The sequence below is a fragment of the Mchenga conophoros genome, linkage group LG18, assembly GCF_057382185.1.
Source record: "Mchenga conophoros isolate Kocher_MC1m ecotype Shallow Benthic linkage group LG18, M_conophoros_male_GT1.1, whole genome shotgun sequence".
In the NCBI taxonomy this organism is placed as follows: domain Eukaryota; kingdom Metazoa; phylum Chordata; class Actinopteri; order Cichliformes; family Cichlidae; genus Mchenga; species Mchenga conophoros.
Window position 1 is genome coordinate 16810038 of NC_140543.1, and position 22102 is coordinate 16832139.

At 39.1% G+C, this 22102-nt stretch overlaps 2 protein-coding genes across 2 annotated transcripts; one reads left to right on the plus strand and one right to left on the minus strand.

Moving 5' to 3' along the window:
* Window positions 1–1784: 1784 nt before the first annotated feature.
* Window positions 1785–14444, minus strand: atg9b (autophagy related 9B). The gene is made up of 14 exons (XM_085253491.1): window positions 13506–14444; window positions 13287–13334; window positions 12972–13032; window positions 12235–12405; window positions 10360–10501; window positions 9461–10209; window positions 9008–9161; window positions 8617–8796; window positions 8256–8501; window positions 7748–7986; window positions 7540–7633; window positions 7220–7304; window positions 6826–6995; window positions 1785–6696 (listed from the first exon to the last, which is right to left on the minus strand). The coding sequence occupies exons 1-13, from the start codon at window positions 13612–13614 to the stop codon at window positions 6844–6846; spliced, it is 2430 nt and encodes an 809-aa protein (XP_085109617.1). The 5' UTR covers window positions 13615–14444; the 3' UTR covers window positions 1785–6696; window positions 6826–6843.
* Window positions 14222–20362, plus strand: abcb8 (ATP-binding cassette, sub-family B (MDR/TAP), member 8). Its single transcript, XM_085253493.1, has 16 exons — window positions 14222–14693; window positions 15712–16042; window positions 16162–16317; window positions 16615–16709; window positions 17215–17320; window positions 17426–17587; window positions 17865–17950; window positions 18052–18149; window positions 18247–18352; window positions 18454–18487; window positions 18608–18744; window positions 18861–18955; window positions 19035–19168; window positions 19270–19417; window positions 19500–19750; window positions 19955–20362. The coding sequence occupies exons 1-16, from the start codon at window positions 14587–14589 to the stop codon at window positions 20036–20038; spliced, it is 2130 nt and encodes a 709-aa protein (XP_085109619.1). The 5' UTR covers window positions 14222–14586; the 3' UTR covers window positions 20039–20362.
* The last annotated feature ends 1740 nt before the right edge of the window (window positions 20363–22102 follow it).

Consider the following 22102-nt stretch of genomic DNA (forward strand, 5'->3'; position numbering starts at 1 on the left):
ACAAAACTGAACCTCCACTTCTTGGCTTGTTGTTGTTCACTTGTTTCAGACTTTCTTAGATGTGCAAATCTGAGATGCTCAAATCAATCTCTTGCCACCTCTGTCTCTACTTAATGAAAGTTTACCTCAGCTTACAACAGCTCAAGATGTGCCAGGTTAAATGTGAAGGTAATTAACACCAAGACATCATTAGATACTGCATCACAAATCCAGTCCCTGTCATCATATTACCAGTAACAGAATCCAGCCTGCACTCTGATATCATTGAACATTTGCAGTGGTGACAAAGGCACAAACAGCTTCCTCATTCTTCTGCTTATTTATAGAATTAAACCCTGCTCTGATCTCTGAACAAAAACATAAATCTATCAGTCTGCCTCTCTTGATAGTTCATTCATTTGCAGTAGTTGTAGTGAATAATAAATCCACTTAATCTGCTGAGAGGTTGACTGAGCTTGCAGCAGACTGTTTTCCACAACATCCACTGTGACAGCTGCTGTCCCCAGCTCATCAGGGCCAGAATGAAGTTATGACTTCATATTGTCCATATTGTGGAAAGGACTAGAATACAGTAATACTTTAAATGTATCCTTAGTGAAGTATTCACTTTGATTAAATCACTTGATAAAGCATGGCAACAAACCTCAGGTTGCAGTGCACATTTTTAATATAGACTCTCAATTTCCTTTTAGGAAAAAATCATTCTACTTGAAGTGACTAAAGCCAGTGTTAACCCTTTTGTCCCCAAACTTTGGCTTCCATGTTATTTTCTTACTCTTCCAGTGCGGGCTTTCCCCCCAGTGCCAGTGACTGACAGCAGCAGGTAGCCTGGACCCTGATTTAAACTCCCAGAAACTCTAGCAGACGGTAATCCACTGTTGCTGCTTTCCTCTGCTTCATCCTCTCCTGGCCACTGTGTTTAGTTTCCATACTCTAACTAGAGTATGTGTACTGAGGAAGAAAATAGTTTAGATAATGCTATCCTCTGTGTTGGCATGAAATACGTCCAAACCTTCTACTGCGGTACTGTGTCACAAATTAGCACAGGCTAGGTTCCTTGATTTCAAATCACTTAATATACCAAAACAACACCACGACATATTTCTGCAACTTTTTGCAGACAGTAACCACCCTCTCATGGCACCTGCCAACAGCCTGGCTATAATTTAGCAACCTAAATATTAAACACTAAGTAAAACATGTCTTTGTAATGAGACTTTTCTTTTTTTTTTTGCTAAATGGAAGCAATGCATACTCTCCAGTCCGGTCTCCGTGGCCTTCCACTTGACCTCACAGCCATTTCGAGAATAAGGTCATAGCTGTATCATGTTCACAGCTTGAAACACATGGGTGTTACCTTAAGAACAGTTACATGGCAGATGACAATCAAAGGAGCTTGCAAATAAAAGACTTCTTTAAGTTGCTTGAAGACGTTTCACCTCTCATCCGAGAAGCTTCTTCAGAACTGAAGAAGCTTCTCGGATGAGAGGTGAAACGATGGCAGATGACAAGTGAGACAAATTTTAGTTCTACCAAAGATTAAGATTACTAAGACTGAACAGCAGATGGCAGGCATGTCCTCCCCAAAACACTCAAGGGGCTTGGACAACATTAAAAACAAGCAATAAGGTGGGCAGGATCAAGTAGGCGTAAGCTTCATCCTACCCCTTTTGAAGCATGTAAATTGTATGGTAGAGCGATTCCTTTTTTTTGTATCCAATATTTTTTTTTATATTACTTATATGTTTGAAATAAAACAATTAAATAAAAAATGAGACAAACTAGCAAAAAAGAAGCACATCTTTATTTACAGTCTTGATAGTATTTACAGTATTATAGCAAGCACAGGACAATAGTGGGAACACGTGGCAGTGAGGTGCTGTTAAAGAAAACAACTCACCTTAATTATTCCATATGAAAAGTCCTGATTTACAAAAAAAAAAAGACTTGATCAACAGGTTACCCTAACACTGCCACTGAGCTCTTCTAGAAATGAGGGTCACTGAATGCGATTTATGCAGCTGTTGATGCTGTATGATGTAAAATGACGTTTAATCAATGGACCATGTATATGTGCTATTCCTTCATAAGTTCCAACAAGACTGTGAGCAGAATCAACTGGTTAGAAAGAGTCATAGAGCAAGTCAAAGGGGAGAAAGAGACAAAGGACAAAAGTACGGAAAACATATATATGACAGTAGTAACAAAATGTGAATAAGTCTGTATAAAACCTTTATATTCATTCAGAAGCTGTTCACTAAATACTTTCTTTTTTATTGTTATATAGATTTAGGTGTTATAGTTCAAACTTCTAGGCATCTATCTATCTATCTATCTATCTATCTATAATGTCTCTTGTCTACAGTTATTATTTAACCAAACAAATGGAAAACACAGTAGACTCCTTTGGTTGGAAAATGTGAGGGTAAAGAATCGAGTTGTTTAAGTATTTAAGTTTTTACAAGTTAAGTTACATGAAAAACTACTTCCAAGCAACAGCAAAAACAAAAACAAAGAAAATTAAACTTTATTCTTTTTTATTTTAAATAAACATTACATAATCAACCACACACAGAACGATTAAATACACTCAAAATTAGATGTATTTGCCTCTCTACTCAGTCTCTGAAAACAACACGTACTGTAAAGCTGTGCTGAAAACAAGTTCTTTTGGCATGTTTCATATTTCAGCTAATGCTGCTCAATTTACAGAACAAAAACATACAAACTTTTGTAACCACAAAAAAAAAAAAAAAGAAGAAGAAGAAGAAGAAGAAAACAAATTCACCATTTCAGGATGAAAACATAGCACCTTGTTCCAGTCACTGTGATCCTTCGACTGGTCTATATAGTGGATAAGAAACCATAGTATGATCAGAAGGTTTGCCATAATGGCATGCTCCCGTTTCTTCAGGATGTTAAAGACAGCGCAGTCCCATGACAAAAGATACACTGTCAGATACAACAGACTGACCTGTCAGCTAACAAGACACATCCACAGTTTCACTATATGCACTCGATGCTATACACAATGGCATGGAAATCAAAAATACTGTACATCCTATGTGCTGGTAAATATGTGAAAGCAAATCTGTTGGTTAACATGAGACGGCTTCTAAAAAGAGCAAATGCTAATCCTTATTACCAAGGCACTGCTTATAATAAAACGACTAACATTAGACACTACCATGGCGTGTAAATGTGGAGACTATCAAAACTCTGTGTTCAAAGCTGCGCTCCAGTGTCTCTACAACACAAACTCATCTCATATGGAAAAAAAACACCACAAATGAACTGCGACCACAAGAAATGCGTGTAAGCACATTTAAGGCCGTGTGAGGGAAACAGACATTTACTGACCAGCGGCAGAAGAAAAAAACAAAAAACAAACAAAACAAAAAACCCAGCAAAAAAACATTATGTGCTTGGCCACAGTGTTTCCTTTAGAGATGGACCGATCCGATCGGATATCGGAGAAAAATAAAAAAATTTAATCCGATCCATTAAATATCACGAAAGCACCTCACAAAACTTGCAACACGCCGTAACTCACCTCAGAACGTTAGCATGTCGGAGCAGTATGCATCACGTGATAGAGCGGCTGTGGCATGCGGGACCTGTCGGTGGTCTGGATAGCATGTGGAGCTTCGCTAGCAACCCGGCATTTCATCTCCGACAAAGTTATCCCCGAGAGAAGTAAAGCAAGTGTGTAAGTCCATCTCTGAATGTTTGTAAAGCATTCCTGCGTTAAGCTTACCAAACGATATATGGAGCGACTGCTTCTTCTGGCTGCTACTTCAATCATGAAACTGCTTAACGATCAGCTGATCGGCTTTTCTGTCGCGAGTCCGTCTCTCTGGTTTGTTTTTGGCCCACTTTGCACCAGAAAGAGGAAACCATCGGCTGAACAACAGCAGCACGTTTAAGCTTGATAAGCTGTTTGTTAGAATTTATTTATTATTACTTTCTACTCGAGGATCTTTTTCTACGTAGCTGACGGCTGGTAACTGTGCAGGGGCGGATCTAGCAAAGTTTAGCCAGGGGGGCCGATAGGGCATGAACAGGGAAAAGGGGGCACAAAGACATACTTTTCTTTCTTATTCTCATTTAAAATGTCTAGCTTTTAATAAATAATTATCCGAATCTTACACCCAAAGTTTTAATTTGATGTAAAATGAATAGAAGTCCATTACTGTATATAGTGACTATTAAGTCTAATATATATACCCTAGTAAGCTATAGTACTTTTTCCTTTGGGAAGGTACCATCTGTGCAGTCTGCAATTTTGTTGAAGAAAGATGTTGAATCTATTTAATATTTCTTGAAAAATAATTGATTTCTGTGCATTTTTTTTCACACTGCATCAAATTAAGGTTGATTAAGCATCATGAGGTGGAGTGTGAGGGGTGGTTCCCTATTTTTTATTTATTTATTTTTGTTGTTGCTGGGAGTTGGAACCCTATTAGTTAGGTTGCTTAATATTTACGCTAAGTACTCTTTAAAATACCAGAATAGGGAGGATGGTGTAGGTTTAAGTTTATTAGATTGATCAGTATTGCTGAACTATGAAATATTTTTTTTTTTTTGCATATAGGTATAACAGAATAGCTTTAGTATAGTTGTTGTTTTAAACTTGAGTATGAACTTATACAAAATGCAGCAAGATATTAAAAAAAAAAAAACAGTTTTGTTGATTAAAAAACATTATATCGGATTCATATCGGTATCGGCAGATATCCAAATTTATGATATCGGTATCGGTATCGGACATAAAAAAGTGGTATCGTGCCATCTCTAGTTTCCTTATAGTCTGCTGAGGACAAATGACAACACAAGACAGGCTGATGCAATGCTTATCTATAAAGTTAAATCAGGATGCAAGTACACACACACACACACACACACACACACACACACACACACACACACATTAAAAATGCTTTTCAATCAGTGCAAAAGTGTTAGCATAATTACGCAGATGTTAAAATGCATTCCCTCCACAGACGCATGCACGCTCAACGTGAGAGTGAAACAACTTCTAAACACACGAGAGGGTTAGGACACACTCTGAAGTCTTATAGAGGTGGAGGGCTCAATTTATATTCCTTTGCAGAATGCAATAAAACTGGGTTGATATTGTCATCACTAGATCAACTATGAGATTTTGTCCCAGTTTATTTCAGGGTTTACCGGCAATTGCATTCACCATCTTGCCGCTGGGCATGGCATCTTTGCAATAACACCAAAATTAAAGACAAAAACCACATTGTAAGAGGGGCCACACACCACCTCCATTCGTAAAAGTTTATGATTGTTTAATTTTTTTTTCCTAAATAAATTATATCTCTCTATATACCTGTATCAATTACATATGTGGGGAAATAAATATATATAATGATCTTACTTTGGAAAAATAAAGTCTTAGCAGAATTGCCGTCCTTAGCACGCACTCTGAAATCAGCCCTTATGATGAAGTTCCATTTTTATATGATCAGTTTGAGGGAAAGCACAAAAAATGGTAACAAGCACACAAAGTATTTGAAAAAAGTAACACCTTACTGTTTTGTTCTTTTAAAAATGGTTTCCACCTACACCTGCCATTAAAATCAAAATGCAGTCGAAAGATGCACCTCTAGAATGAAAAAAACGTTTATGTATAATAAATATTTACACAAGAGTAAATACACTACAGAGGTATCGATTTGTGTATTCGTTTTTTCTCCTCCACAACTGAGGTAATGCGGAAAACTAGGATTTAAATACATGTTTTTACATCGGTGTTAAGGCATAACGCTGGCTCTGTCCAGCTTAAACAGATTTCAATTACATCTTCTATCTGCATTGGGATTTCTAAGACAAGTGTACTTGGTGCCCATTACTACGGCTCTGCTTTTGAGGAAAAGCAACTGTCTTGACAGATGAGCCGCAGAAACAACAACACTGAACAAAAATCTGCATTTAGGACCACTAAACACAGACAGCAGCATCAAACCATGTGCATGCTTAGGCTCAAGGAACTCCCAGATACACATAGTGTTTTAGCAGTGCGGCTACTGTATATAGTGAACTTTTGAATCATTTCAATACTTGGTATATTTTGCAGGAATTGGATCTAGTAGTAAAAATGTGACCTTTGAAGGAACAAGCAAGATGCAAAAGTGTATTTACATTTTACAAGAGTCAAATAGCACAACTCTGAAATGCTTTTTTTCCCCCCAGATGACTAAAATTGTTCAGGCAAACAAGATACAATTTGAAGACTTCATGCTGTGGCACAGATTGAGACACTATTCTGTGGAAAACTTCAATTATACTTGCACCGTAATACCCTGTGATGCTCAAATACTCGATTTGTGCGCAGCAGAAGTTGTGATGAACCTTTCGCGTTTCGCGCCCATCGTCGCACGGTGGATCTATGATTACCCTACACCTCATCGATCTTTCTGTCATACGAGCTTCGGGAAAAGTTCCTACAAGTTGATAAGAAAATTGTGACAATGTGGACGGAAGACATATGGTTTCCCTGATGCCATAGTCTGCCTGATATGACAGGATGAGGCGTAGAGGTGCAGAGACTGTGGTTATTCAATGAGTCCCTCCTAAAAACGCTGAATGGTGTATTAAAGGTCCATGCTAAATTCTCCATGAAGATCATCTAAGGCCACAACTTTCGTTGAAGAAAGTAAAATGTAAACACTAAAAAACAAAAGAAAAGAAAACAAAAACACAAAAAAAGAAGAAGAGAAATGATCACGGCTTTGTAGCTTCAGGACAAACAATGCCCAAAAATACAGAACCACAGAGCATTGAAATGAGAGCGTATACCTTATGACAAAAGGCACTTCAACAACTACCCCCAGTGCCCTGTTTTGGAGTAGATCCACTATTAATCTCCTGATCGTCTTCTTCATCTTCTTCTACCTCTTGCCAGCCACCAAGATGGACAGTGGTGGGCACAGAAATGCTGGAACTGAGGCCGCTGTGTGCCTGGTAACCTGAGAATAAGGGTATAATATCTATTGGTTTGCTGTCTAATGATTTGTAATATCAGGGTATCCACATCAGAACCAGGATTTCAGCACAACAAGAATTTTTGTCACATTCATTTGATTCTGAACTGACACCAACAATATTTATAAAAGTCCTCTGCAAACTAATATTCATAATCTTTGGCTGAATTAAAAATAACAGGTTCTTAAAAATCAACACTTTCATTTACCAGTATGTGTGTGCAGATCTCTCATTGGCACTGGATTATGCCACTGGCCTGAAGTTCTTGGTGGGTGGGAGCTCTGCTGGTGGAGCTGAAGAGACAAACAGTTTTCAGTGTGCAGCAGAAACGGGTGCTAAACTTATGGTACTACAAAAGATACTAAAAGCATTACTCTGGCTCAAAATGTGCCTTTCGAGCATTAAATCTTTTAAGCAATACTAAAAATGAAACCATGAAGCTACGATGATACATGAGAGACCAAAGTAAAGATTTGCATGTCTATGTGCAAACATGGCACCTAAAATTTTGGAGGAACAGGAAATTACCTCATGCATGTAGATGGCATGGAGACTCATCTCGGCTGAGGCAAACTCTGACTGCAGTGCATTGCTCCGGACACGAGAGTCACTGTTAGACATACTGGGAAAAAAGCCAAACACTTTTTTTTCAACAAGCATTTGGATTTTGTTTGGTATAGTTTTGTTATAAATAAGCTCAGAATAGAAGTATATAAAATGTAATATTGGAAAATACCTGTCAATTACGGTGCGCTCACTGTGGTACATAGTAGTCTCAGGGTGGACGGAGGAGGGCAGGAGGCCGTGTGACCGGCCACGACTGGTATGCGCGAGCTGAGACGTGGACAAAGAGGCGAGAACGCTGGCTGCAGCAGAAGCAGCGGTGCTCGGTGGGATGAGTCGATGGTCTCGCCCTTGCAGTCCAGATGCAGTTATAACAGGGTGAGCCAGGACACTGGCCAAAAGATTATCAGCCTGGAAACAACAAATGTCAGAAAGTTACAAAAAACATAAAGGAAAAAAATTAATGAGAATAGAAATTACAACAATATATTTCATAATGAAGCCATTATCAGTAATCAAATTTCTAGTAGTTTAGGCATTAAGTATTTATAGGGAAAAACTGATGATCCTAATGGAAAGGGATGACTGCATTACTGAGTTTTCTTTGTACATTAGCTGCCTATATCATTTTTGAGCAAATAAGTAGTTCTTGCTGTTTGTGTTATCGACTTGGTTCCTACCCCAGTGCCAGACTCGTTGGACTGCAGCGAGGTGCAGAGAGGCGCCTCTGAGAGCAGCAGCTGAGTGGAGGGGCCGGCCTGTGCATCATGGTGCACCTTCTCCTTTAAATGGCTGATAAACACTGAGCTCTCCTGAGGGGGCTGCCACCGTGGATTCTTTATGGTGAAATGCATGAGGGACAGCTCCGTTTTGCCATTTTCAGCCTGCTGGTACACAGATGCCTCTGTCTGTCCTTCTGACAGCCACTGAAAAAACATCAATAGACAGATCACCTTTTTGATATCATTTTTTTTTCCACAGTCTTCATTCACTGAGACATTTGTTCATTCACTCCTGCCAGACAAAAGGAATGGGTCTTACTGTTGGGTTTCCATGGCGTCTGATGTCCATCTGGGCAAAGGAACAGATGTCACCAACTCCAACGACCTCCACGGTGAAGTTCCTGAAGAAGTCAATTATTTCTAGAGACTTGTTTCTCAAGAGGAAGATGAGAATGAAGGGTGTGACAATAGGACTGAGCAACTCCTCCAAGATGAACACCTGAGTGGACAGAGATGACATGAATTTCTGGTTCTGTACGTTTTATTTTATGTACACCCTATAAAAATATGACTGTGACCAATCTGACAGTTTTAGCATTACCCAGGTCCTAGATTAAAAACCCTCATCACAGCCAGAACAAGCACATAATTTCAGTCTGACTTGAGTGTGACAAGTGTGTTCCTATCCACTGAGTTTCTGCATTCCTCACCGCTTTGTACTGGAACAGCTGTGCCACCTCGTCACGGGTCTCACTCTTGTTAGCGTTGCCCCTCCAGTGGTCTGGCATATAGTGAATGTGTGCCAGCACACACTGCAGCAGCTGTTCTGGACACCACGCCATATGCTCATCTGGGATGAAAGACCTGGCGTGGGACAGGTACAAAATGTCAGCATTACAGCTGTGCATTACCTGCACATATGAGACAAATGGATAAGCAAAAGAGAAAAGCTTTATCATAAAAAGTTAAAAATTCAGATGGGAGTACCTGATGAAGAATATCTAATACTTGCTCATAGTTTTAATGTGAGTTATTTAAAGAATTACTTCACTGATTAGCTTTCAGCTGAATAAATGAAATAAAAATAGACAAATAATTTGTAACAGTGTATATTGTAGTTGTTTTTTGATGACTGACTGGGTGGGCTTGCTTTGAGGACTCACCTTGCGATAGTTATTGTCACCCCCAGCACAGTAATAGCAGTCAGAATGTGCTGCACTGTCAGAACATCCTCATCATAGACTGTAAGTACGATGAGAACAGCCAGCACTGAGCCTGAGAAGAAGGCAATGTTCTTAGCAATCACAGTCAGCAGTGGCGATGTAAACGAGTTCATGTACTTGGAAGTGGGTTTGTAGCCACGACCCAAACGCCCGTGCAGCTCATGGTCCAGCTCATTGAAGTGACGCAGGTATAAACGACCGTAGAGGGACCATCGACGTGCGCCCAAACTCCCAGGTTCTCTGCGGATCACTTCTGTGTAGCTGAAGAAAGCATAGAGCACCTGCCACACTAGGATGAAGGGACATAGCAGCAAATTGGCCAAACCCATCAGGAGGATGACCCTGCTGAGCTGCTGGGCAAGCTCCAGGCGGTTTCCACTGCGCTTGTACTTGGGGTGCAGATTCCACTTATTCTGAAAGAGTGAGCCAGGGCCCCAGAAAAGGATGAGTTCAAAGTTGTACTTCAGACCCTGGGTTAGAAAGACCACATTGCCCAGCAGGGGGAGCTGCAGGTGCACCGGCAGCAGGGATTTGTTTATCATAGCCACCATGTAGTTCTTAAAACGTAGGATCCGGTGATAAATATCAAGTTCTGTCAGCTCTTTCTTGTGAATGCACATTTGCTGTTCCCTCTGGAGGCTGATTAGACGGTCTTGGACTTCCTGCCATGTGTAGTTGCATAGTTCATCCTGGGAGAAAGACACAAGGAACCCACTCACATTGAGACAAAGCCACAATTTAAAACACTGAGATTTATCATCTCTCTGCATACCAATGAACATGAGTCAAAAAAATTTGTTTGAATGACCTTAATACTCATCTCAAGTTGGTGCACTCACCATTCTGATCTTCAGTGCTTTGATGTAGAACTGCCTGATCTCCCAGTAGTTCAAAAAGTTGCAAATGACCTTAATAAGACGATAGATCCAGAATATAGCAGCCATAATGAGAAGGAATATGATCCAGCTGTTCTCTTGAATCCTGAACAGAAACAAAAGCTCCTTTAAAACATGGCTAACTTCATGTATCAATTCATACATAGTAAACACTGTACATAATGTAGAGTCATTGTAAAATCTCTTACACAATGTCGGTCATACTTTATGGTTTTTAACTAACTTCATTTATACTTTTACTTGTTTTTTAATCACTGTTGTGTGTATAAAATCCCTGCACTATCTCAGTATAAGGCCCGTACTGGGCATCTGTGGCACTTTTATTTTAACTGTGTTGTTTATTTGTCATTTATTGTAGACAGTACTATTTTTACTCTTTATCATGCTGCAGTAATGGTAAATGGCCTGTATTTGTATAGCGCTTTTCTAGTCCCTAAGGACCCCAAAGCGCTTTACACAACCTGTCATCCACCCATTCACACACACATTCACACACTGTAACACAACAATTTCCCTTGTGGGATTAATAAAGTATTCATCTATCTATCTATCTATCTATCTATCTATCTACACACATTCCCCTCTCCTCTACTAATAATTTAAGTTGGCTCTTCATTATCTAATGACATAATATTTATATGAAGTATGCAACAGCTGATCTTAGATGGAGTAATCTAGTAAACTTCAGTTAACATGTTTTTGGTGGGGGGGGTGTTTGAAGTACAGTTTTGGATGTCTGCTCATTTTATTCTAAATTTAAGGAAACCCTTTAATGTTCCCATGTGTCTAAACAAACATTAGCAAATTTTAGTGCAACTGTAAAAGCTCTTTATGAGTTAACATTCAGATGTATTAAACAAAATACAATCTTGTTTTCAGTCCGAGCGTTTTAAAGCTGCTTTATGAGGGAAATTAGATATGGGGTATGAAGAGGACAGAGAGAGCCTAAACTGTGGGACAAGTTGTTCCCAAATTAGAAATCCAAGCGGACGTCATTGCCTTTGATATAAACAACTATTGAGCTGCAGTCAAGCTGAGTCTAGGTTACATGTTGTCAAAAAAAATGTGACAACACAGGAGTGGGAGGGGTAGGTGGGGGGCTTACTCCTGCAGTCAGCTTGTGAGGTGTCATGTGGTAGTCAGCTCGCTGTCCCAGCCAAGCTGTCAGCATCTCGGTTGGCTAGCTGTACCTCACCATAGCTATCAATTACATCGCTCTGTTCTCCAAAGCCAGGCTGAGCTCTCAAAACAAACACCTCCCTCCAAGTAACCATGAGTTGCAGAAATGTTGAAGCTACTAATCTCAGGGTGAATTAAACCAAAAATGAAAAAAACAAAAAAAAAAACCACAAAAAAAAAAAAACACTGAATGAAATATAGAAACCAGTCTAATTAATCTGATGACAAACCATTGCCTTGCATTACAAACACAAGTGAGTTCTAACAGATTTCTAGATTAAAGGAGAAAACATGCTGGTTACAGTTAAATAGTTTTCTTTTTTCTTTTCTCAGAGTATGTGACTGTATCTTGCACTCTTGCCAAATCGTTTACAGCCCATAAAGAGATTTAGTGTGAAAGTCTAATTGCGACTGTATTAAGTCAGAATAATGACATCCCTCTAAAGGCCTGTCTCTAATCCTGGACTCTGCTTGAGAACAAAGTGTCTAATCAAACTTCCTGGAATGTGCATGACTTTTCATGCCTGTACATTCTGTCAGATTAAGTCAACTCATCCTTTTCCCACCAGAAAAAAAAAAGAAAACGAATCTCCTTCAGACACCTAAACTGTCTGTAGGATTGTAATATGCCATCATTACCTTGCAGTGCACTCCTGAGTTGGTAGGATGGCATCTGGCAGTGTGACTTTGTTCCGGTCCAAAGGGTTCTGGATTGGCCCTGTGTGGTTGACCGCTCGATTGGCAAACAGGACATCGTATTCCACGCAGTTGACAAGGAACGTTGTGAATGTGACAACAAACAATAGCTGACTGTGAGAGTGAGATTTAAAAAAAAAAAAAAAAGAGAGTGATTAGGTTACACACTTAATGAAAATGCCAAGAAAACCAAAAGATAACAATGAAAAGTGTTTAATGTTTAACTGCTATAAATAATTAGGTTATAAACAATACACTACACTACACACTGTAGTTAAGTAAAGTCGCCCCATCTGATAAACACCAGGAATAACAAATGTCATACAGGCATGGCAGCAGCACAAACAGCAGGAGTATAAAAAATATGTTGCATTAACATGGCAGCTGGTGAAGGGATTAATCCTAACAGAAAAAGTCATAACAGAATAAATGACCATATTAAAAAAAGATACAAAATAACATTTAGAGACGGAATTGCTTTAAAAAAAAAGGGTATTGTCGTCAAAGGCTGGGGTGCACTTAACTCACAGACACATACACAAGGCCAAACAAATTTCCTCTTAGATCTGCAAACACACATCAACCTAATGTTTTGCATTCAATGTGTATCACCTGCTATGATGGTGCAATATTTTAGCCATCTCAACATGGTGAGTATTTCTGTGCAACTCAGTACTTACGCAAGTTCAAAGAACTCGGAAAACATCATACAGGCAAAGCCATTTTTTTGATGAAAGTGATATATGTGAACAACATGGTTAAGGAAAATTTTAAACAGCCCTACAACAGGTATGCAATTATTTTAACTATAAGTATTTAGGGTGTGGACATTCACTATAAGTAAGCTGACTGCACAGTGAAGTGATAACAATCAGTGTAACACAATGTCTAAATATTCATATTTGATCCCATAGCAGCAGCAGCAGAAGTGACATTCAAATGATGTAAAAGGGATCATTCTGGCTTTCGCCAGTTTGTTCACAGAGTTTAAAAGGATATCCTTGTAAAGAAGTTATCCAGGTTCTTGATATGGTGCCATGAGTCTGAAACAGAAATGAGACCATTGGAAAGGGAGAAGTCTTTTACAACTTACTTAACCTCTTATTTTGTTGCATCATTTGTCAGCAGATGGCCAGCCTTTTTAACCTTAACAAGTACAAACTTTAACATACATTAGAAACCACTTTTAACGTAAGCAATAATAATATGTTTACCTTTTAGGCCCTCAGGCACGTGCACCAGTAAATCCTCCTCTCCTGGTGGTGAGTCCTCCTCGTAGTCATCAATTCTCTGATACTCCTGGTAAGCTTCAAAGTTGGCCATTGTGCTTCACATTCTTCAGGTCACCCCTCCACAACTAACGAGCTACTTATACTAAAGACTATACGAAACGAAAGCAGACTAGCAACCACAACTACATCCTGCAGCTAGCTACTTAGCAGCTCGAGCACTTCAGGAAGAAAGGAGGTTAGCTACAGCTAACATTAGCCTGCTAACCTGCTCCACTAACGGACGGCGCTTGTGTAACCCTACACGACCATGATGACAAGTAAAATTCTGCGTTGGAGTTAACAATTCAGCACATGAAGCTTCCGTATAGTTAGTAATGAGCGTCCCTTACGTTAATAAAAGATTACTACCTGAGCCAAATGACTGTGCAGCGGCTGGCTAACCTGTGAATGATTCAGCCAGTCTTGTAGTCAGGGTGACACGGTTTGTTTTGTTCCCGTCTGCCGTCGGTTCATCTGCTGATCTTTATCCCTTTTTTAGTGTTTGCTGCTCAGTGTCCACCTCTTCACCACAGCTCGCTTATCTCACACAACTTCGTTTCAGTTACAACACGGCTGTCTTCGGTCGGTTCCGCGGTCCGTTACTTGATTTCCAAAAATACATCAACCTGTGCGTGTGCACTGTTTTTGTCTTTCGCAACAAATGTCAACAAAACGACTTTGACGTCACTTCTGATCACACTGACGCAATTTCCGAGTAGCAATTGTAGTTTTTTAAATAATTTTCACATGGCAGACCCTCTGTTGTCCGACTTTTTCGCTTTTAGCGTCGTCCAAATAGTCCCAAATATCGATATATAGCTTGCTGTGAAGTAAGCATTTATTCGTCTTGCTTGTGGGTTTCACAAAGAAAAAATCATCTTAAAGCAACGGTCCTAGCTTTCCAGCTGAAATGCATCCTGGGAGAGTTTGAACATGGCAACCTGCAGAGTTTCGCTGGATTACTGTAGAGCTTAAAGATTAGTTTGACCTCATGAGTTTATTATCACTGAAAAAGGAGTAAAGGATGCTTCAGTTGCTCAGTTGTAGAGCAAACATCGCTGCTGCACCATTGCGGCCATTGTCGTTGCACTGCCGGTGCAATAAAAGTGCAGATTTATGGAAGTTTTCACGGTAGGTTAAAGTGACCGGTAGCTAATTTAGCCAGTGACAGGCGACCTGTAGATTATACCAGCTGTATAATCCCATATATGTGGTTCTCCTCACTGTCACACTTGACCTACTTTGATTTCCTTTAGCACTGCCAGACTTATTCAGATCTTTTCTCTTAGAAAAAAGCAGTACTGTGACAGTAAAACAAATCAAAACAAAACCACTTTAAAAATATTAAATCATTAACACACAAATGTGAGATTTTTCTTTCTAACTTTTGAGATAACTGAAAATTTCGACTAGTTTTCCTGAATTTTTCCTGAACTGTAAGATAAATGTATAAAAACTTCAACATTTGCCCAAAAAATAGTGAAGTAGCATTAACATACTCAAGTAAATGCATTCTGTTAAATTAAACTTTGGCTTTTGGAAGAAAAAAACAACAATTTGCGGTTTATACTCAAATTCCCACGCAGATAAAGGCTCATCAATCGCTGTAATCACCGCACCTATTAACACGAGCCGTACGTAATCCTAACGCAATAGAGCAAATCCGTTGTATTTGCACATATTATCACTATATATATATATATATATATATAAACTGAAGAGAAAGTTTTATACTGGTTTTATACTTTATGCTTTCTTTTGTGTAACTGTGATTATAGTGCCACTTCGTTATAATTGTTAAATACAGGTTCTCTTAACATTGTTTGTTTTCTTGTTTTTTTCTGTCTCATTAATTTCTCAATTTATATATGTGTGTGTGTGTGTGTGTGTGTATATATATATATATATATATATATATATATATATGTGTGTATATTTTATTAATACGAAGTTGTCAATAAAATATATTTAAAACAAAAATGTTGTTTCAGTTGGGCCACATTTCCTTGTGCTACTCAACTGTAACACAGGGGAACGAATTCATTAAAATTGAGTAGCTGATAACGGCCAGGATTTTTGTTACATTAGTGTTGCAAAACCTTCATGATTTTGATTCCCTGATTTTATTTCTGTCCTGGTCTGTATCCAGGTGGTACACATCCCCAGGGTCTAATGCAAACAGCTCCTCACAGCAGCGTGGCGGTGCTGTCAGTCGCATTTGGAGCCTGACTCAGAGAGCTGTCCGTCAGTCCACCACCAGGACATCGAAACCCCCGGGAGTAGCTTTGAAGTTTATCCTGGGACCAGCAGTACTTACTGTTTCAGCTCGACTGTTTTGCCATGTAGCCCACTGTGAGGCAGATGTGAATAATAACACCCCCGTGGAAGTTGTAGCCAAAAACCCAGTGCCTGACTTCAAATGGCACGTTCTGTGGGAATTTGTAAAACCTCAGCTGTTCACTCTCGTCTGTGCTGTTGTGGTAAGACTGAATCTGTTTACTGATCAAAAATGTCAGTGAAGCAAAAGATTTTAGCCAGTTAGGACATTTATGCTTATCATTTAAAATGGATGTTTTGGGGGGGGGGCTGTTTTCCTCAGCTCGCTTTTGGTGCTGCTATCTTGAACATTCAAATCCCCTTGATGCTCGGTGATCTGGTAAATGTTGTGGCACGCTACCTGAGAGAAAATACTGGGAATTATGTTCATGAGATAAGAGGTCCAGCCCTGAAATTACTTGGACTGTATGGTATCCAGGTAAGTACACATGAAATCTCACTAGTTGCACAACTTACTTGTGAACATGAGTCAAGCACAAAATAAATACTACAATCATGAAGTTTGCAATTATCAGCTTTATAATGCAGTCATTCTAATGCTATAGTCAGTGCGTTTTCAGTTAACTATATTAAATTGTTGTGTAGCCGTATACACACACATTTTCTCTCATCTTACTCATTTGGCACTTAAAGATCTCACTGTATAATTTATTTATTTAATCTATTCAATGAAAATTGTTTATTTAACTGGTACTTAATTGCCTCCTTTGTGCAGGGACTGTTGACGAGTGGGTACATTGTTCTGCTCTCGAGGGTGGGGGAAAGAGTGGCGGCAGACATGAGAAAGACCCTTTTTGCATCCTTACTGAGGTACATACATACATATTGACACAAAGGGAAAAAAATCGATGTATACAATAAATGTTATGTATAGTTTGGTGCAGAAGTGTTTAGACCATGAGAAAAGTTTTGTAATTTGGGCTCTAAGTGCTCCCCACAGAGGATTTTAACTCAAAACATAAAGACTTCAGACTGAAATTTGCATTAACAAATTTATGTCTGTAATGTTTATTTACAGACATTTTTCTAACACAGTGACCCATTTTCAAAACATCAAAAGCAACTGGGCATTTTAAGTAATCCAATTACTATGTGTAAAATTGTCTTTCTAAGCAGTTAGTGCAAAATCTTTGATTAATGTTTTGAAAGTCTGCACTTTGATTGTCTAATTTAAAGTTTTTGTCGCGGTGTACAGAAGCACAACTGCAAAAACGGTGTCATAATCCAAATACACGTAACTCTGACTGTATGACATCCACTGTCTGGCAGGGATTCCCATAGTTCACATTGTCTTGTTTGCTTTCTTTCAATTCAGACAAGACGTAGCTTTCTTCGATGCTAATAAAACCGGGCAGCTGGTGAATCGTTTGACTGCTGACATTCAGGAGTTCAAGTCATCCTTTAAACTGGTTATTTCTCAGGTAATAACACAAGAACGATCCGGCAGTGATGATTTTGTTACTAAAGTTTTTCTGGTTTTACGCTTCTAATTCTTATTTTTTTGCACTTTTTTGGTATATTTTCAGGGTCTGCGGAGTATTACACAGACAGTCGGATGTTTTGTCTCCCTCTATGTCATTTCTCCAAAACTCACAGGTTTGACAGTACTTGTCCTCCCCTGTCTTGTGGGAGCAGGAGCTCTCATTGGCTCATTCCTTCGCAGACTATCCCGCTTGGCTCAAGAGCAGGTGTTGTACTATGCATGTTATATTTCATGTATTATAAGCATATAGCGGCTGTCTTAATAAATTCAAGATTTGTTCTAATTACTGCCAGCAGATGTTAGTTAAGTTTGAACTCCTATTTTGAAATGCAGTAAAATGTAAACGAATGCAGCAGTGCTTAATTTATTAGTACCACTGGCACTCAAAGCAACCAATAAAAAGCACTGCATGAGCTATTATTTGCAAAATTAGTATAATTTGCTGTCTGACTGTGTTTTTACTTCTTGCTGTCAAATGCAAGGTAGCAAAGGCGACAGGGGTGGCAGATGAGGCACTTGGTAATGTGCGCACAGTAAAAGCTTTTGCAATGGAGGAACGAGAGCTCCAGTAAGTGAGAATATTTTTTGTTATACTTCTACCCTTTGTACTTTCAGAAAAGCACTATGACAGAGATACAATGTTTTGATTTCCGTAATGTTTTTACACAGGTTATATGCATATGAAGTTGAAAAATCATGTGAAATGAATGAAAATCTTGGTACTGGGATTGCCATTTTCCAAGGGCTGTCAAACATAGCCCTGAACTGTGAGTGTCTTTTACAATGTTAATTAGTTGACACACTTTTTAGCAGGCTGTTAAACTACCAACATTATGCTAATGTTTTTGTGTCGTGTTAATACAGGCATTGTCCTTGGAACTATTTTTGCTGGAGGAACTTTAATTTCAAGCAATGAAATGTCTCCTGGAGACCTAATGTCCTTTTTGGTTGCCTCTCAGACTGTTCAGAGGTAAAAACACACAACTTGCTCCACGATGATTTCTCTTTTACTGTTAAATGTATTCTTTCAAAAGTAGTTAATTACAAGTCATGCATTCATTTTATGTTTAGGTCTTTGGCCAGTATCTCCATACTTTTCGGTCAAGTAAGTAAAAACTACGATTATCTGATTATCCAACCAGATTTGAAACCGGAGTATTATAATATGTGAACATTTCCAAATGCCTCAAATATTTTGCTGGCAATCTCTTAACATTTGTCGCAGGTGGTAAGAGGAATGAGCTCTGGGGCTCGGGTTTTTGAATACCTTGCTTTGCAGCCCACTATCCCCCTCTCTGGAGGAGGACGCATTCCATACCATTCACTCACAGGAAGAGTGGACTTCATGAATGTCTCGTTCAGGTTGAAATCCTTCTAATTCAGCTCCAAATCAAATATAAGTTTAAAACTACAACAGAGCACAGACATAAAAGAATGTTTTGTGAATGATGTATTGTTTTCTATTGATATGTTTCCAGTTATCCAACAAGACCAGGCCATCAAGTCTTGCAGAGGTTCAGTTTGACACTACCACCCAGTAAAACAGTCGCCATTGTTGGAGAATCTGGAGGAGGTAATTTCTGACATTTCATTTAGTAACTGTTCGACATTGAAACAATATTGGGTCATCTGATAAATGTTTAACCCTGTAGGAAAGTCCACAGTGGCGTCCCTGCTGGAGCGTTTCTATGACCCTACCAGCGGCGTAGTCATGTTGGACGGCCTCGACATTCGAACACTTGACCTTTGCTGGCTCAGGAGCCAAGTTATCGGATTCATCAATCAGGTCAAGGCTGCTGATCATTTCATGTTCAATTTTTAAAAAGTATTAGTTCCTAACAATTTTCACTGCAACTTTCTTTTTTTCCTCTTTCTCCTTTCTTTTAGGAGCCAGTTTTGTTTGGATCATCCGTCATGGAGAACATCCGTTTTGGGAAGCCTGAGGCTACAGATGCTGAGGTCATTAATGCAGCAAAGCAAGCCAATGCTCACGGCTTCATCACGGGTTTCCCAGACGGCTATAACACCGTGGTTGGTATGTGCTCCCATTTGAGCTTTCACGACTGTTAAGAAACGGTGCCGCTTGTTCATTCTAAACTCCAGATCTTTAAATCCAGGTGAGCGAGGTGTGACATTATCAGGTGGACAGAAACAACGCATTGCCATTTCCCGCGCTTTGATCAAGAACCCCAGTATTCTGGTGCTGGATGAAGCCACAAGTGCTCTGGATGCAGAATCAGAGCGAGTGGTGCAAGAGGCTCTGGACAGAGCCACAAGGGGTCGCACTGTGCTCATCATCGCCCACCGATTAAGCACCATTCAAAGGGCTGACTTGATCTGCGTGATGAGCAATGGTCGTATTGTGGAGGTGAGAAGGCTGAGTATTCAGAACATACTCTGACCTCCATTTAAATCCTCCAGCTAATTTACTCTAGCTTTTAATGTCAGAGATGTACTTTGAATTCTTTCAGTATTCAGTAATAAATATGGACATACTGGTAGCTTCCTTGTTGAGTTGATTGTGTTATATCAATTTTTATTATATCTAACACCTTTTTCTTTTTTGTTACAGGCTGGGACACATGTGGAACTGCTGAGCAAAGGAGGATATTATTCTGATCTCATCCGCAGGCAAAGAGCTGAGGGGCAAAAATGACCACACCCATATTTGTTTACAGTAGCTGTATAATACTGTATAATGGTGTTTATTTTGAAATGCATAGCAAGACATGTGTGGAAAATTAATTATTTAAAATGTACTGTAAATTTGCCAGCTCTGTGACTAGTTTTATGAGAACTTACAAATGTGTATGAACAAATGGACCAATGTGGATTGGCCTGTGATGAACAAATTACACTACTGTATGCGCTGTTATTTCCAATATTGTTGATAGAATGATAGATTATAATGTGCTGGGACAAAATATTAAAATTACTTAAATTAATTTAAAGTGTTTTTTATCTGTTTGTGGGTGACAATAAACCTTTCTTGTTACAAATTTGAAAGAAACTCAACACAGACCCTTACCAGTGATCAGTACTGACATTATTCTAAATTTAAACTCTGGGGAAGGAATTGCTGTTTTGGCATCATTCCTCTTTGCCTCCACATACATTTGTATATATAGTTTTACTACATCCAGGCCACATGTAAAGAAGAAACTTCACAGCCAGCACATATCCCTTGTGCTCTTAAAAGACTAAAGTTAGGTCCATAGTTTGTTAGACAAAGACACTTTTTGTAGTCTTCTGTCTGTACACTATCACAGTGGATTTTACATCTGACTTAAAGGTTCAAGACATTTAACAAAAATTTCATTAACTATTTACTGTACGAGTTACAGACATTTTTATACATAATGCCTCATTTTCAGAGGCTCAAGACTAGTTGGACAAACTAACAATTTTAAATATAAAGACATTGATTCTTGTAAAAACTCTTGGATTGCTTCTGCAGCATTCTTTGGATCACTGTTTGCATCGTGATGCTCACTCCACTCAGTTTACCCTGCTGAACCTGAGCAGAGTATAGCCCTGCACGCAATTCATCCTGCTAATTCTGTCAGCAATCACACTTTGTGGCGCATACCATGCCCATATTATAACATTGGCTCCATGTTATTATATGGGCACGATTATGGGCTTTTTCTTTTACTTAGCATTGTTCTGGTACAAGTTAATCTTGGTTTACGTGACTAAAGAATCTTTTGGCTCTTTAAAATGTTTTGTTGTTACACTCTGTTCTTGAATCCATGAATGTGTTTCTTGATTATAAACTTCAACAATAATACAGCATTATACATATGGGCAGGGATAGCTCAGTAGGTAGAGTGGTGGCCCCATGACCGGAAGGTCGGGGGTTCGACTCCACTGAACGTCTACCCTGAGGTGCCCCTGAGCAGGGTACCGTCCCTACACACTGCTCCCCGGGCGCTGCATTGATGGCTGCCCACTGCTTCACTGGGTGAATGGGTTAAATGCAGAGGAACTATTTCCCTATGGGGACTAACACACACACACACACAGCAATTTCCTAGAGAGTGTTCTTAACTTGGTAAGATGTTGTGAAGTTGTTTTTCTTAATCATAGAAATAATTTTGTCATCATCCACATTAGTTTTGCACTCACTCAGGCCTTTTGGTGTTGCTGAGCTGGTCATCCCATTCCTTATGTTTAATAATGAACCAGGTTATTGATTTGAAACACATTTTGGCATCTCTATAAGCTGCAAACAGAGAGATGCCAAACTGTGTTTCATTGTTCTTACATCAGTGACAATAAAGATTTATTCTATTCTATTGGCCTCCCCTAAAATTGATTTATTGTCCTTTTTAGCCTTATGATAGCCTTCTTCACTTGCACTAACATCTCTGAGTCTCATATTTTAAATTACAGCGAAAAGCTTTAAAATATAATCTCAAAACGTTTAATCAAGTTTGGATATTATGTCCTGTTCACTTATCATGACAGAACACGGGAACAGGCCTCACCTGGCTATGAAACTGCTTGTCAATCCATTGTCCAATTACTTTTAAGCCTCTGAAAATGGGTGACTATAGAGAATGCCTGTAATTAAACAGTGAATGCAAAACGTTTGTAAAAACTCCTTTAATTAAAGCGGGAAATATGCAGCTTGATTTTGATTGCTTGATTTAAAATCCACTGCTGTGGTGTATAGAGGAAACACCAAAAAATTGTTCTTTTGTTCAAAAAATTAAGG

Excerpts from the sequence above, each read along its gene's own strand:
- abcb8 (XM_085253493.1), top strand. The coding sequence starts at position 14,587 with ATGCTTCAGTTGCTCAGTTGTAGAGCAAACATCGCTGCTGCACCATTG. Across the intron at positions 17,321-17,425 it reads TTAAACTGGTTATTTCTCAG|GGTCTGCGGAGTATTACACA; the intron begins GTAATAACACAA and ends GTATATTTTCAG. Across the intron at positions 18,488-18,607 it reads TCTCCATACTTTTCGGTCAA|GTGGTAAGAGGAATGAGCTC; the intron begins GTAAGTAAAAAC and ends CATTTGTCGCAG.
- atg9b (XM_085253491.1), bottom strand. The coding sequence starts at position 13,614 with ATGGCCAACTTTGAAGCTTACCAGGAGTATCAGAGAATTGATGACTAC. Across the intron at positions 7,987-8,255 it reads CCAACGAGTCTGGCACTGGG|GCTGATAATCTTTTGGCCAG; the intron begins GTAGGAACCAAG and ends TGTTGTTTCCAG. Across the intron at positions 6,996-7,219 it reads AGATCTGCACACACATACTG|GTTACCAGGCACACAGCGGC; the intron begins GTAAATGAAAGT and ends CCTTATTCTCAG.